Source organism: Hippoglossus stenolepis, chromosome 1 (genome assembly GCF_022539355.2).
Source record: "Hippoglossus stenolepis isolate QCI-W04-F060 chromosome 1, HSTE1.2, whole genome shotgun sequence".
Taxonomy (NCBI): domain Eukaryota; kingdom Metazoa; phylum Chordata; class Actinopteri; order Pleuronectiformes; family Pleuronectidae; genus Hippoglossus; species Hippoglossus stenolepis.
In genome coordinates, this window is record NC_061483.1 from 16123158 (window position 1) to 16139709 (window position 16552).

Genomic DNA, 16552 nt, shown 5'->3' on the forward strand with positions numbered 1-16552 from the left:
TTACCACTGTCATATGAATCCAATGTGATCTTTTGCAGCTTGTCACATTCTACATGTGCCTCATCACTTAACGATGCAGCGTGTGTGTCCTCCACAGTGATTTAGCTTGATCAGTCACACAGACACAGGCTTTTTCAAGACTTGTATTTATTCTTCTATCATCCCTGTAGTCTCACATCTCCACTGTGCTGTGTCAGCACCATCCCTGTGTCGCCATTGATCCGCTGTGTCAGAGCGTTCAGAATTATTGGCACGGCTGGTTTAGACAAGCTCCACGTGAGATAAATAAATCAAGGAATCAGCTGTTTCCCTTTGCTCAGAAAGATCAGAATTATTGCATGAAGTCAGATTCAGCTGAGAAAAGATGACAAAATTGTTGGCACTTTGTATTGTTTGGCATTCGTGCAAATGTGATACCTTCGTTCCTGACAGCTCATAGGAACAATGGAATTTGAATACCAGACGATTTTTGGATTGGCAACTTGAGTTAGGCAGCTGTGACTTTGGCAGCCATCATTTTCTAAAATGAACAGGAAAATAGAAAGAATTTGATCTTAACAAAAGTCTGAGCTGCTGCTTGGTCTGTTTATCTTTTTAGTTATCTGCACCTAATGCCAATAATTCTGGAGAGCACTGTAAATATGATTCAGTGAGAAAAGTGCAATGTTTATATTGATCCATTTAAAATAACAACACAAAATCTTTATTGATATGGAGAAGGTCTGATGGATAGAATTTTGCCTCACTAAAACCCACTGTATAAGTCGCCTTATTTACAGGCAACAGAAAACCCTGTCACATTGTCAAGCAGCACATGAAGTAACGGCCTCAGCGTGAAATTTAACAGCTTTATTGATATGTTTTTTAGCTCATGTCCTGGTGTTTCAACGTGAACCCCAGCGTCTGAACGTCACATGGAAGATCTGGCCTCTCTGGGCCGGGGGCGCTACTGTTAGAGCCAATCTCAACTCTCCAGCCACTGTTTCCCACCCTGAGAGGCTGTGAGGATGGAGATTACTCTGCTGACCTCATACCCTGTTATATCATTCAAAAACAATAACTGAAAAATCTTCTGGCAGCCCAGAGTGCATCGATAACCCCATTGCATGAACAACACCATGACCGTGTGTGTTTGTGTGTGAGAGAGAGAGAGGAGAGGGAGAGAGGGGAGTGTGTATTGCACAGCTCAACATCTTTAGTTAAAGTGCAGAGCACAGTGTCCAGAGTTCAACCTGAACTCGTCTATTCAGCACCATGAAACATTATGTGAGTGCACGGTGGCAGATGGGGGGGCCTCTCGGTCCACTTTGTGTTCCCCCTCTGGCTGCGTCTTTCTGGCTCGGGCTTTTCTCTCTCTGCGGTCCGGCTGGTTCACCACAGATGTCCTCGTCATGGCTGCTTGGGCCGCTCCAGCTTCATCAAGGGCTCCACGGTGTCAGAGTCGCTGTGGTGTTTTCTCTCTCGTGGGGGCTCGACTTTGCTGCAGCGCGTCCATGAGGGGGAGCGCATGTACCCACCTCTGGGCAGCACTGGCTGTTGGGAACCTGGGAACCAAACACACACAGTAACTGGTCACTAGACGTACAGTAAATGCAGACGCAGTGATTTTATCTAACATGGAAACAAGGACACCTGTCGTGTTTCCCACTGCTTGAGCTTCAAAAATACAACTGTCTTTATGTTTACTGCCAACATAGCTCCATCAAAGCTAAAAGCAACTATCTCCAGAGCTCGGACATGCCCCTGAGGCCCTGGAAGACCATAGCATCATTTTACTTCCTGTTGTTCATTCAAAATGGCCGATATCACATTGATTATGTGCATCTCAAAAACTGTGAAAGTGACAATGATCGGCTAAAACGGGAAAAAGATACAGTTTTTATTAGGGCTGGTAAATAACAATAATTGTCACAATAAAATTTTAATCAATAGCAAAATAACAAAGGTTCAATATATATGGATATATAGCACAATGAGGAGGTATAACACCTTAATAATAGATCACCTTAAGTTTTCTGTTTGGAAAGGTTTTGTCATTCTCTGCTCATAAAGAAGAGTTTAAAACCACAACAAAAATCTTAATTCAACTTCTGGCCATATCCCCCAGCACTAGTTTTCTGTTTTCTTTCTCCAAGTCTGCGTGGGTTTTCTCCACGTACTCCGCCTCACGCCCAATATCAACTGGGAATGGCTCCAGACCCCCTGCAACCCTCAATGGATAGGCAGTATAGATGATGATTGGATGGATGGATGGAAAAAACTGTATATAAATATATACCACACGTAATATCACTGCAGTGACTCACAACAGTGTCGCCGTTTTATATAATTAGAGTATTTTGTTGTGTTTTCACCATACAAAGAAACATCTTTCTAGTTTTGTTGCTAGTGCCACTTCACACCACTTGGTGGTGGTGTCCAACCAAGCGAGACTAGGACAAGGCAGCAGAGGGAAGAATGACTGACTGATAAAGAATGGACACCTCACTCCACCTTTCACTGCCCACATCACTTGAATCTTGGCTCTCCTAAGTGAATGTTATACTCAGTACGTGGCTCATACATCTCCCCGAAGCCACGTCCACATCCTCGCACACGCTGGAGAGAGGAAGAGGAAGGGGAAGAGGGAAAAGACATATTGATCTTAGAAGATTGATGGCCTCTCCGCTGGGTTTTAATGAGGAGGACAACAACAACCTCCTCAGCAGCACAAAGCAGTCTGCAGCATTCTGTGTCACAAACACCTGCTGATGGTGACTGGTCACCTCAATATTATTATAAGGATTCATATCTTCAATGTATTTATATTGATGTCTCTATAATGTAATATAATATAATTCTTCTCTCCCTTCATTGTGAGTTGTGTCCAGACTGCTGTTGGCCTGTTTGTACCCTGACATCTAAATAAAAAGACTGACGAACAGGAATTCAGTAAAAAATTATATTGAGACACAAACAGAGTGTTAGCACATCTAAGAATCAAATTAAGAACAAACCTTTCCACAGTATAAATAGATTTTCTGTGTTTTCTGTCTCTTCTTTGTGTCTGTCGCTCTCTCTCTCTGTCACATACACTGAAGACCCTGAGCTATTTGGTGCTCTGCTGTGTTCCGTCTGTGCCGCTGGCGAGCAGCCATCCAGATTCTTCAGTCAGCGTGTTGCTGCATAACTTATCGTTTCAGAAACACTAGACGCTGTGAAGGCACGGACCAAACATGCTGCACAACACTATATGTTCATCTTTGTGCACAAACAATCTCTTTCAGCCCATTATTTTGGGTGCATGCTCATCCTAGCACAACCCAACCAGTCTTGCTGAACTGGGGCATACTGTATATCTTTCTAAGACACTGATATGGAATCTCATTAAAATCCTGCTGCGGCCCCAAAGGCAGCAAGTTGAGCTGGAGTCTGACCTTTCACATTCAAAGGAGCTTTTACAGAGGGACTATAAAATACATTGTTCCCTAAAGGATAAGTCACATATGAGACAGAGAGACAGCCTCTCTATGGACTAAAACTTCCCAGCATGCTTCAGTTATACATTCAAAGCGGCGACGTCACTGCAGATTTTTGGGATTGGATATTCCTTCTTTGACATCAATAGTGCAGTTGTAGTGATAATATTCAAGTTTTTTTGGTATGATAACAAATAGCAATAAAAACATAACCCCCTTGGTGTGGGTAATGACATCATATTATTAATGAGAGTGATACACAAATGCTGTGGTCATTAATCAGATTTAGTTTTTCCTATTCTTGTCCCCAAATTCATTTTTTCCCCATATTTTCGTCTATGAAAGACATCCTCATTCAAAGCCTTAAAACAAACACCCTCTCTAAAGCACTTGACCGTGAAAACATCCACACAACAGAAACACAATAGGTCATAGTTTGCCATGTCATCTGTTACTGCTCCAACAGCAAAGAATAGGAGGTGAAAGCCATGCCTGGTAGTTTGTTGATGTAACTTTATGGTTCATCAAACTCATTTGAGCCTAAAAACAAAGAGCAAAGCAACTGGACAAATTCAGCCTTTTGTTCAGTGCCTCTGGAGCTGCTCTAGAACGAGACGCTTGATGAATCATTGATTGTATGGTCACAGTATTCTGGAGTCCAGCTGTGAAGCACAATTGATCACGCTCACTCGTTTTGCTTGAAAAATCCCTGAAATGATCAAATGTACATTTACTTTTTAAGCTGCCAATGGTTGAAAGTGAAGGGGAGGAACATGGGAAGTGATCGAGCAGGAAAATGGAAAACTGAGTCAACATAAACAAACAAGACACATGTATCTATTAATAATGCAATGAAGTGTAGTTATGCAAATTATGAAAAGTGTGTAAATGGCTTTTGAAGGACTTTGTTTCTGCAGGGAAAAGTAAATTATTTAGGGACCTACATTTAGTATGAACTCACTTACCCGTCTCATGTTCCTCTCCTCTTCTTCTCTCTACTTCCTTTAACCTCTCCTTCAACTCGTACCTTGCCCTCCACACACTCAGCAGTTTCCCACAGAGCCCAATGCTCACACAGCTCAGCTATATATTACCTGACCCACATTGACAGTACAAACCTTGACACAAATTAGATAAAGTAAATACTCTTTCACCCCGACTCTAAGAAGACTGGTGACCTTATGAGCAAATAAACCAATTATCTCTTCTGAAACTGCCTTTGTCACAATTCAGTTCACAGTATTTCAGGATTATAGTTATAGCAGGTTTGTTCAAGACAAGAAAACTTGCCCTGCATGAAATTACAAGGTTTAATAATGAAGGAGGTTTTAGAGAATACGGATGAAACAGAACAGCTGGTACACAGCTGAGATTTGTGCAGAGTCTGCTTGGATAAGTCCTCTCTCTCTCTCTCTCTTTCTCTCTCTCTCTCTCACACACATGCATGCACTCTCTCACAAACACATACACACACTGCTCATTGTGATAGTTAACAAAACTGATAAATACAATGTGTCATTCTGAGCAATTTTATCGTTACAGAATTCTTCCTCAGATATAAGACAGTGTGAATTCAATCATGTCACATAACAGTGAATACAGCTGTCCATATGATGACAGCAGGACTTCATGCTGATTAGCAGAGAGCAGAGCAGCAGTTGTGAGGCCTTGGACCTGAAGCCTGTTGGCTGCTGAGAGTTCTGCATCTGTAGTGCGTTTTCACAGCTGTAGAAAGGCGCTACAACTGTTAAACTTGCCGACTGTGGGAACATGAACTCAGTGTGGTGAAAACTGTATGTTATAAAGTGTTATTATTATCCACTAACCTGTTATTTGAGAAAAACATAATCAAAAATAGATCAAATTCTCTGAGATAGAGTTTTGGTGTGATGTGATTGTTGAGTGAATCAGAAGGCAGAAGATTTACGAATATGCATCAAATCTGAGAATGCTTGAATCAAATTGGTGTTTGGATTAATGTAAATTACCAACCAACCAACCAACCAACCAACCAACCAACCAACCACCCACCAACCAACCAACCACCAATCAACCAACCACCCAACCAACCAATCAACCCCCAACTAACTGCCCAACCAACCAACCAACCAACCAACCAACCAACCAACCATCTATCTATCTATCTATCTATCTATCTATCTATCTATCTATCTATCTATCTATCTATCTATCTATCTATCTATATCTTATATGTCTGACACCACAGTTATAATTGTACTAGCAGCAGCATTTTTTGTACATAAAAAAATTGAAATACTGCCTGACATTTTACTTGTCCACTCTTAAAACTAAGGTTTTATGAAAAAACAAATCCTTTCTTGCACATAAGCTACGCCCCTGCACTAAATGCTGCAACCATCTTTAATTTACATTATTGGCTGTGGAGATGGAGACAGCAGCATGCAGTGCAGATGGTCCACTGGGATCATAACTCACACCTAACAAGCTGTGCTGTTATGTGGAACATTAGTATTAAAACGAAAACAGATAGGAGGAGGTAGGGAGAGGAGGATGTTGAAGAAAGAGGAGGTTTTACAATAAGAAATCTAATGTAGATCGAATATGAGGAAAACCCTTTATAATAAAGGATTTTTTGAGTGAGAGGTACGTCTATTTGACCTGATCAAATCTGTTTCTTGTATTTCGGTGAATTCAAACAAGTTGCGATCTCTGCAAATAGGTCAGCATCCAACCTAAGGTTTTTTATCACCAGGAGAAAGACCATTATGTGTTCTCAAAGTAAACAGTACAAACAGTTGGTCACAGCTCTAGCTGTATATTTTATATATTATATACAATATATAAACGACGTTGTCTAAACTGTGTCAGAGGACCTTTAGATCTTGAGTTGCCCTGACATCCTATGTGCATGCTGAGAGGCAGCAGGGATTGTGGGGGAGAGAGTTCACTGTCCGCATGCAGGATGAGGCAGGATGAGGCTCCGATCATTAATAAAACATGGGAACGATTTTGTCTTAATTTTTGCAAATCATGTAGAGAGACATGTTAGCTTTAACCTTTATACCTTCTGCTGTGACACACATGCAGAGTGAACTGTCTCATTACAATGCAAACATGTGCATGACGCCCATATAGTGAATTTGATGACTATGTGTAGTGTGATCCCAGCTCAACACAACATGTGCTTATTTAATTTTTCAGATCCTCCTGCTCTTATAGATCATTGACCTTAAACATGCCCATACTCTATATTGTTTTGTGTTTTACTCCTAACGAAAATCTGAAATTTCATTTGTGAAATATTACCTTTCAGAAAACTGCAAAGCCATGATGTGAGCAAAGGCAGTTTTCTTTAATATTTTTGTTGGGCAAATAAAAATCTGTGCGAAGGCCACAGATTAGCAGAGCTGTCTGCACACTAGCAATACAATTTCTGTGTTAATGCATCAGTCTGTTGCTTACAATATGTACAAACACAGTGTTTACATCTTTGTGTCTTAAAGCTTCAAAATGTGCAGTTTAGATGATAAGTCTATTAACATGTTAGCAGTGTTTTTCTAATTGTTACACTGATTTAGGTTTAAATCTATCCATTCATCCAACCATGTATTTATTATTAATCATTCTCTACACCCCTTATCTTTTGAGGGTCAGGGTCAATCCCAGTTGAAGAGTTAGACATATATGTATTTAAAGTTTTAGCAGGTCCTACCTGTTGGGAACTCGTTGTGGTTTTCCTCATCAGAGTCAGCAAACACTTCAGCCAGTTCCTGGTCAGACATGTCAGTCAGCTCAGTCAGGTCCAGGAGGTCAAAGTGCACCTCTAATGAAGATACACTACTCAGTGGTTCTATGAGGCAGAGAGAGAGAGAGAAAACACCATGCTTTTATTCTGGAGGGAAGTTGAGAGATTAAAATCATTAACTAGTTTTTGCTGACTGAGCTTCAGATTATATTTCTTTGTGGTGGGGGATAAATTGCTTCTCTGTTATGGACACTGAGTTCATGAATCCATCGTTGTAATGTTGCTCTTGAATATCGACATGCTCATAATTATATCAACAGCTTTCTCTTACGATTCTATTGTAAAATCAATTCCAACAAAGATCATTTTCACTCTTTGATCCACTTTTAATCTGCACGTCTCTTGTAAAGCTGAGTGTTGACCTCTTCAGGAATATTTTGGTCTGAGTAGTTTTCTTCAATCTGCCGCTGTACTTGCTTGAAACACGTGTTGGACTCGGTTCAACTGAAAATAGCCACTTCTTAAATGCACTGTGAGCTCCATTTTCTCCTGGGTGTGTTGCACTTGTTCATTTCTGCACACGCCTCTGACTCTTTAGCGGGCAGGCCTCTCTGCTGCTGCATTCATCAGTCTCAGCATCACGTACGAGGTGCATCAACGTGCCAGCCCGTGCATTCCAATCAGGCTGCCACCAACGCTGACATTTTGATACAAATGTAAAGTATAATGTATTCAAAGATTCTGTAAAACCTAAAATAAAGCCATGCAGGGGTCCAAGAATATCTGCTTGTATCTGCATCCCCTAAGTTAGGAGCAAACTGTGTGTAACAGAGCTGAACTGATCCTCCATTATAGTGAGAAAAATGTTTGGACTCTTCACTTAGGGAGATGGATGTGTTTGTATTTCCTAATGTATCAGTGGATGCTGGGCTGCCATGCAACATCAACTCTGAATGCGTGATGGGTTATGTGACAGGTTGAAAGCTGTTTTTGTCGGGTGTTGTTTTCAGGCGATGCCTCAGGCCAAAAGAAGCAGAGCCCACTCTGCTCCCACATTTGATTCCCTGCATCACCCTCCTGATAGACCGCCTATTGATTTGAGAAGGGCTGATCATCATGCTGAAGCGTTGGTAGGTCACGGTGTCGTGTTTGAAATATGAGTGAAAACACTCATCACCACAAATGCCAGGAGACGAGTGGGATACAATTTTAAGGAAGCAGGGACTGTGAGAGAATACAAATAAGAATTGAGCAATGAGCATCAGGGCTCTTTAACTAGAGATGAAAAAACACAGAGACCCACTTAATCTGCTTAATCACGCCAGAGAGTGTGTGGACAGCATAGAAACACTGCACAGGAAATTATATGGACAATTCCATTTACCTCTGCCAAGGAGGTTATGTTTTCATCCGTGTGTTTGTTTTTTGGTTGGTTTGTTTGTTTGTAAACAAGATTATGCAACAAATACTGGACAGATTATCACAAAACCTGGTGAAAGGATGTGATATGGGTCAGAGAAGAACTACTTACATTTAGAGCAGATTGGGATAAGGGGTGTTTATTTCAGTTTCATTAACATTGGCGTTATAAAAAACGTTCAGTGTAAGGTAAGGTAAGATATAGTATGGTATGGTACGGTATGGTATGTACGGTAAGGTAAGGTAAGGTAAGGTAAGGTAAGGTAAGGTAAGCTAAGATGACATAAAGTAAGATAAGATAAGAAAGGCTAAGGTAAGGTAAGATAAGATAAGATAAAATAAGGTAAGGTAAGATAAGATAAGATGACATAAGGTAAGGTAAGATAAGGTAAGATAAGATAAGAAAGGGTAAGTTAAGGTAAGGTTCGGTAAGGTACGGTAAGGTAAGGTAAGGTAAGGTAAGGTAAGGTAAAGTAAGCTAAGATGACATAAAGTAAGATAAGATAAGAAAGGCTAAGGTAAGGTAAGATAAGATAAGATAAGATAAAATAAGGTAAGGTAAGGTAAGGTAAGGTAAGGTAAGGTAAGATAAGATAAGATGACATAAGGTAAGATAAGATAAGATGACATAAGGTAAGATAACATAAGAAAGGCTAAGGTAAGGTAAGATAAGATAAGATAAAATAAGGTAAGGTAAGATAAGATAAGATGACATAAGGTAAGGTAAGATAAGGTAAGATAAGATAAGAAAGGGTAAGTTAAGGTGGAGAGTGTTAGGTAAGGTAGGTAAGGTAGTAAGGTAAGGTAAGGTAAGGTAAGGTAAGGTAAAGTAAGCTAAGGTAAGTAGGATAAGAAAGATAAGGTAAGGTTAAGGTAAGGTAAGGTAAGATAAGGTAAGGTAAGGTAAGGTAAGGTAAGGTAAGGTAAGGATAAGATAAGATAAGATGACATAAGGTAAGATAGATAAGATGACATAAGGTAAGATAACATAAGAAATGCTAAGGTAAGGTAAGATAAGGTAAGATAAGATAAGAAAGGGTAAGTTAAGGTAAGGTAAGGTAAGGTAAGGTAAGGTAAGGTAAGGTAAGGTAAGGTAAGATAAGGTAGGGTAACAACATAAGCTGTCAGGAGCAGTACTCATCAGTCTGCACTATTTTATATTCCAAGCTTTTCTGTCTGATACCTGAAAGTGGTTGTTTATATTCAATGCAGAAACACTGCAAAATGCAATGTGGTGACAAGCATCATTTACAATCTGTTCTTTTATTGACTTTGTGAATATTGTTTTACCTTCCACTCCGGCTGCAAGCACAGACCCCTTTTTCATGAAGAGTGAAGGAAGTGGAGGCAGTGAAACAGGGAGGCAGGGAAATGTGGAGGAGGAGATGAAGAGAAAGGAGGAGAAAAAGATGGTGGGAGGTGGAGTGGTGTAAGAGGGTCCCTACATAGGTTCCCTACATTTTGTTCTTATTTTGAACTGGTTATATGATTATTCCCACTCTACTGCACTTGTTCCTACCGCCTCACCCCCCATCTCCCTTCTTCCTTCTCCCACACCCTCTCCTTGAATAATTGATCAGTGCGTTTTCTCTCCCAGGCAGAAACAACTGCCTCCATCTGAAAAGCCAGTCGGGGGAGGACTGAGATGTCAGCTGGGACGACTGGCAATGGAGAATTCACGCTGAGACAAAAAACAGAAGACTTTGTGTCTGAGGCAGATGAATGATGTAAACTTCTTAAAGCAAACATACAGCCTGGTTCCTGTATTCCTGCTTGATACCGCTTCACTTTTTAAGCATGTCCTTAATCCCACTCACTTTAATGTGAGTGAAATAAAGGTCCTTTGATTTAGAATATCACATGAATAAAAAACAATTGTTTGTGTGCTCTCGATTTGATGTGCTTCCATTTTCAGTCCCATTCTTTCCTCTCTCTTCGCTCAGAAAAGTACAGATGGATTAACTGCCGGAACAAAGGATCGGGAGGGAGGGCGGGAAGGAGGAGTTCACGTTTGGGAGAAAAGGAATAAGGGAGCAGAGAGGAGGTGCTTGCATGTCAGTGTGTAATGACTAGTGTGTAATCCCCTTCCCACTCGTCAGGGCCCTGAGGTCAACAAGCAGCCTGAAGAGCTTCATCATAATGATGTCGTCTGGACCTTGTTGGAATGAAGACGACTGAGACAAGGCTCAGCTACAGAGAGAAAAATATTAGACACACTTTTGTCAAAATGTACATTAATTTCTCTATTACATGTTTTTTTCATCATTTAACATAAACATATTAACCGGCTCCAGTTATTTTCTGTTGCTCTGTTTATTAATCAACACCTTACAGATAAATAATGCAAGGCTTCAATGCAAATCTATCAAAATGTCACACAACTCTTGTGGAGTACATCATCATCATGATGCCTTTTACCTGGTGACGGCAAATAAGGTGAAAAATATTGGTAAACCAATAAAGCACGGTTACACTGGAGAGAGAGCTGCATGAGCTGTTTCAGTTTTGAGTTACAACAGCTGCACCATGTTATTTGAATCCAATATTTCTGTTCTACCTTTTCATTTCAATTTTATTTTATTTGTACAGCACTAAATCATGACATGCTTTATCTCAAGGCTCTTTACATATTAAGGATGAGACCTTAAAAATGTAGATAAACCCACCAGTTCCCACAATGAGCAGCACTTTGGTGACTGAGGGAAAAAACTCCCTCATTAACTGGAAGACACTTGGAACTGAACCAGATTCACTGTGTGCGGCCATCCCATTAGTATTATTAGGATTATTATTAATAATCCTAATAATAGAAAATCTCTCTTTCTCTTAAGTTGAGAGAGAGAGAGAGAGAGAGAGAGAGAGAGAGAGAGAGATTTTCTTCTAATATAGACTGTTCCACAGCAGTCGCCATAAATTATTAAAAAAATACAAATAAAACATTTTTAAAAACTTCCTTGACTCATGCCACATCCTTCCACCAAGTTTCGTGGTAGTCTATCTGCTCGTTTTTGCATAATCTTGCTTCCAAAAAACCCAACAAACAAGCAAATGGGTGAAAACAGAACCTCTTTGGTGGAGGTAATAATCTCCATAATCTCCAAAATGTGAAAGGAGGGTAAATGTTGGAATTGATCCCTTCTGATCTTTCGATGACACAGAATGAGGAAGAGGGCCGGTCATTTTGTTGAAATCATGCCTCTTTGGGACAGGATTTACCAGCTTTGTGTAAATATTTTAACCACCAATGGTTTCTCATTCTGTTGGTCTTGGCCTGTCTTTCTCTCCCTCTACATCTCTTGCCACATGCTATTAGCTGACCTGCCAGGTAGCATGGCTGTATAGTGGGTCACATTAGCCTGTGGATGAGTTGTCTCTGAAAAAAAGTGTTGGGTCAGTGGAGCAGATAAAGGCGGCCTTGTCACCCATGTAGCCCCAGTATCCGTGTTTCTATGCCCTGGGCTCCGAGTCTGGCACGTACAGGGAAGCCTCTGTGTGGGACTGATGCACAATGAGGCCTTTCAACCAAGGCTAAGCTGCAGCAGCCTCTGAGACTGTGGGACCAGAATACCTAAAGTAGGCAGTGATCGTTCAGCTGGTTTCAAGATCACTGAAGATCTACCTTGAGGATGTCAACTGTTGTTAATGCATTAATGCCCCACAGGCCTAAGCTATGAGATTCATTATGAGTTAGATTGATCCATTATGGAGAGTGTTTACAGAGAGAGGATATTGTCCGTCGACCTTCCTCATCTCCTTCTTTGTTGAAGTAGACTCTCGCTATTGATTACCTTGCTTGTGGCATTTTCCAACAATAATTAGCCCACCTCTTTACCACTAATGAATATTCAACACTGTTAATAACTCTCTCTCCGCTCCTATTTTCCTGGTACTCACGTCTCTTCTCAGTGATGTGCAGCAGGCTCGCAGTGTGCCCCGACAGGCTGCCCTCCTCCTCCCCTGCTGCGTGCTGGAACAAGTCCTTGGATAGGTCGGCTGAGCTGGAGGGCTTCAGCAGCTTCTGGATGTCTTTATTGGGCTCTATTAGCACCGAAAAAGAGAGGGAGGGGAGTCAAAGGTCGTGCTAATGGGTTTTCCATAGAAGATTACATTAGCTTATTTACTCTACTGCAGATCTGAGGTCTAGATATGACCCCGAATAATTGAAGGCATCAAATATCTGCAGAAACAGACATTGGAGTAATGAGGAAAGAGCTGAGGTATGGAAAGAAACCAATGTCTGTCCATCGTGATCTGTGATTATCCTCCCTGTGTGTTTTCCCACTCAATAACCAAATCAAAACCTTACAGTAATCCTATACTTTCCACAGTGGAGCAGGGGTGAGCACCCTCAGTTTGAATGGCGCCTCTATGGGGGCGGCTGAGGGGGTAGACCGGTCGTCCTCTAAGAAGGTCGGCAGTCTGATCCTAGTCCTTCACATCTGCATGCCAAAGTGACCTTGGGCAAGATACTGAGCCCCAAATGGCCCCTCATAGAAAAAGTGCTGCACATAGATGCACTGTATGAATGTGTGTGAATGGGTGAATAACCTGTACTGTAAAGCACTTTGAGTGGTCGTCAAGACTAGAAAAGCCGTTTATCTTTCTGCGTTGGTTTTCTCCAGGTACTCCGGCTTCCGCCCAGAGTCCAAAGACGTGCAGACTGGGAATAGGTTAACTGGAGATTCTATATGGTCTTGGTGTGAGTGCGAATGGTTGTTTGTCTCTACATGTCAGCCCTGGGATACACTGGCCCAATCTTGGAATTGGCTCCGGCTAACCCCTGCATCACTTGAAGAATAAGGTATAGAAATTGGATGGAATTTCAAGATAGGATTCTCCTTTTTAAAATACTTTCTTTAGAACAGTCATGAAATCTATATCAGTCTTCACACTCACGCTGGTTTACATGACTGTTGGCAGACATCTTTTTCAACAGTCATCCCGGTTACTGTTATTTCTATGAGGAAAATGTTTTCTAAGAGCCTGACTGTGCTCTTCGCTCAAGCCAACTGAAAAACATCTCAAACATTCATGCAAAATAGAAAACCGTGTCCACACAGGCTGTTGAACACAGGCTGTCTGAAAATAGAAACGCACTTTAAATAGCATCTCTCCAAATGCAAGAGTGTGCACAAATTCTGAATTGTTTAAACCTGATCAAGGTTTAATGTTCAACTGTTTGACGCAGCTGAAGTGAGCACAGAGGCATGAATCCTCAAAATTAGTAAATAGCTAGAATTTTCCAACTAGGCTACATAAAATGATGGCGGACAAACGTGTACAATTCTAACAGTGACATTTAAAAAATAAAGGAAAGAGACAACATTTGTTAAGATGTCAGCAGTGAGGCTTTTTTTATGAAAGCATGCAGATTGGATAAAAGCAGTGTGGGAGTACAGCATGGTTTCCTGAGGAGCCTCACCAGATGGCTGGTACAATTTCTACTTGCAATATGTTCCCAAACTTTTGAATTTCTCCTTGAAGTGTGTTAAATCCAAGGCCAGGCCTAATTAACGATGGGTTTTGATTTCAGCCGGAGAGGCTCATTGCTTGTTTGATCGATTTGCCCGGCGAGGAGCATTACCTCTGTTGTTATAATGAAATGTTCTGTCAATATTTAGACTGTCTGCCAGCTCCGCATTGGTTTCACATTGGCATCACCTTCTTCAGCAAACACTAACTGTAGAGAATAGATCCCGCAGATTTCTCTTCCTGGCCATTTAGGCACTTCATTAGTGGAGTGCAGAATGGAGTGTTACAGGCCTTTTCACAGGAAGTCACATGGATGGCATGATGGGGAAGTGGTTATCACTGTTGCCACAAAGCAAGAAGGTTCTTGGTTCAAATTTCGAATAGATTTTTGGGAGTTTGCATGTTCTCTCTCAGCCTATACGTGAGTTTTATATACTCCGGCCACATTTCAAACACATGTAGATTGGGGTTAGATTGATGAGTAGGTGTGAATGTAAGTGTATATGACTGTTTGTCTCTGTATGTTGGCCCTGAGATACACAGGCGACCTGTCCAGGGTGTACACCACCTTTCGCCCATTGCAATTGGTGACCGGCAATGGCTGACTTAAAGGAGAAGCAGTATAGATGTATGGATGGATGTCACATTGTTTTGGTGACAACAGATGTACATGCCTTCCTAGACGTGCTTGTATTAAAACTTGGGATGATAAAAATAAATCCCTCAAGAATGCCTATGTATTTATACTGGCTCTCACAGAGAGAAGAAAAAGGGCATTCCAGTAAGTCACGGTATTATCCGCATGGAAAAGAAGGACAAGTTTACACAGATGGCCTGATCCAGCTGCCACCTGCTGAGCTGACAGTAAAGAAGCTTGAGTAAACCATGAGAATATAAGACAGTGCCAGTAAAGGACAGTCAGCTATGGCACATGTGCCCTTTCCAGGCGCAAGGCTATGACCCTGTGCTGAGCTGTCAGCCATGACTGCCCGTGAATCAGCTATGCCATAGACGGACAGACGGAGAGAGAGGGGGGGTGAGAGAGGTATGTGAGAAAATGAGGTTCTGTACATTTGCCAAAAGTTAATTCAAAGTCAGTGTCTCGGTTCAATAAACCAATTTCACTGTGTAGCTCAGACAGAACCATCGTGCTAACTCAACACCCTTTTCGCCAAGTCATTGTGCTGCTTGTTGATTTATGTCTCTACCTTGCATCCTTCAACAGTTTGTCATGTTTTTGGTGCATTAATATTAATATTCATGCTAATCCTGTACCAGAATAGCTGCTGTGTCCGAACACTTGCTCTCACATCTAGTGACCCTTTTCTGTAATACATCAGAATAATGATGACCCCTCTAATTGAATCTTATCCTAATGAGCAAATGTTATTCCACTTTGTCATGGGCAGGTCATTCAGGCCATGGCTGAGAAACCATATGGTTTATAAACTGTGGTAGAATGCACACTGTGGGCTCAGAGGAAATAAACTCTATTACTGCTTTACCTCACTTTGCACATCATGAGATTCATATCTTTTTATTTATCAAGGCAAATGTTATTATCCATCAAAGCACGGGAAGGTCAGATGACTTAGATAGCTGACTATACTTTGCATAGTTAAATTATAAGCCTTTTCAGTGTTTAGCTGTTATAGAACAATAGAAGCACTGAGGCATTGTACAGTGTCACCACACAGCACAGCCTTCACACACAAAAGCCATATACGTCCACTGTTGTATTCTATCAATCCAGCTTTTGTATGGTTGATCTACAGTGTGTGGATATAAAAAATACCTGCAGATTGGATGTATTATTGGTGCAGGAACCGTTCACAAAATATTTCCCATATTGCAAAAATTATGACAGAGAGACACATACAATTGACAGCACAAGTCATGCACAAGGCAGATACACCCTGAAACAACCATGCATGGTGTAATGTAACACAGGGGAAAGAAAGAACAGAAAATGGCTCTTACCTGGGCTCCCTGCCCCTCCCTGTGCCTCCATGCAGCTTAGCAGAGAGTGTCCTGCTGTTCACCACACCAGCATCGGAGAGTGCAGGAGACAGACAGGGAGGGAAGAAAAGAGAGGCAGGGGAGGCTGTGTCTGCCTGTGTGTGTGAGAGTGTGTGTGTGTGTGTGCGCATATGAGGGGGGAAAGCAGGGGTGGGTAGACACAGCGAGACCCCAGCTTTCCAAAGACTGCTCCTCCTCCTTCTCCTCCTTCTTCTTCTTCTTCTTCTTTTATATTGTGCTCTGTAGTTCAATATTTCCCAAACAGGTGATGTTGGTTTCTTCACCTGCTCCTCATCATCAGAGATGTGTGTGCGTGTGTGTGTGTGTGATAGAAAAGCTGCACCACCTCACTGAGGACTGAGGTCTGCGAACAGCCACATCCCTGCAAACAATTTCTGAGCCACTTGGTGTAGTGAGCACAGCATTGTGAGGTTTGGCTTGGTATGTACAGAATACA

General features: G+C 41.4%; 1 protein-coding gene across 1 annotated transcript; it reads right to left on the reverse strand.

Moving 5' to 3' along the window:
• Positions 1–130: 130 nt before the first annotated feature.
• dbndd1 (dysbindin domain containing 1) lies at positions 131–16505 on the reverse strand. Its single transcript, XM_035164975.2, has 4 exons — positions 16057–16505; positions 12499–12642; positions 7153–7290; positions 131–1544 (listed from the first exon to the last, which is right to left on the reverse strand). Exons 1-4 carry the CDS (start codon positions 16085–16087, stop codon positions 1390–1392), a joined length of 468 nt encoding a protein of 155 aa, XP_035020866.1. The 5' UTR covers positions 16088–16505; the 3' UTR covers positions 131–1389.
• Between the last annotated feature and the right edge of the window lie 47 nt (positions 16506–16552).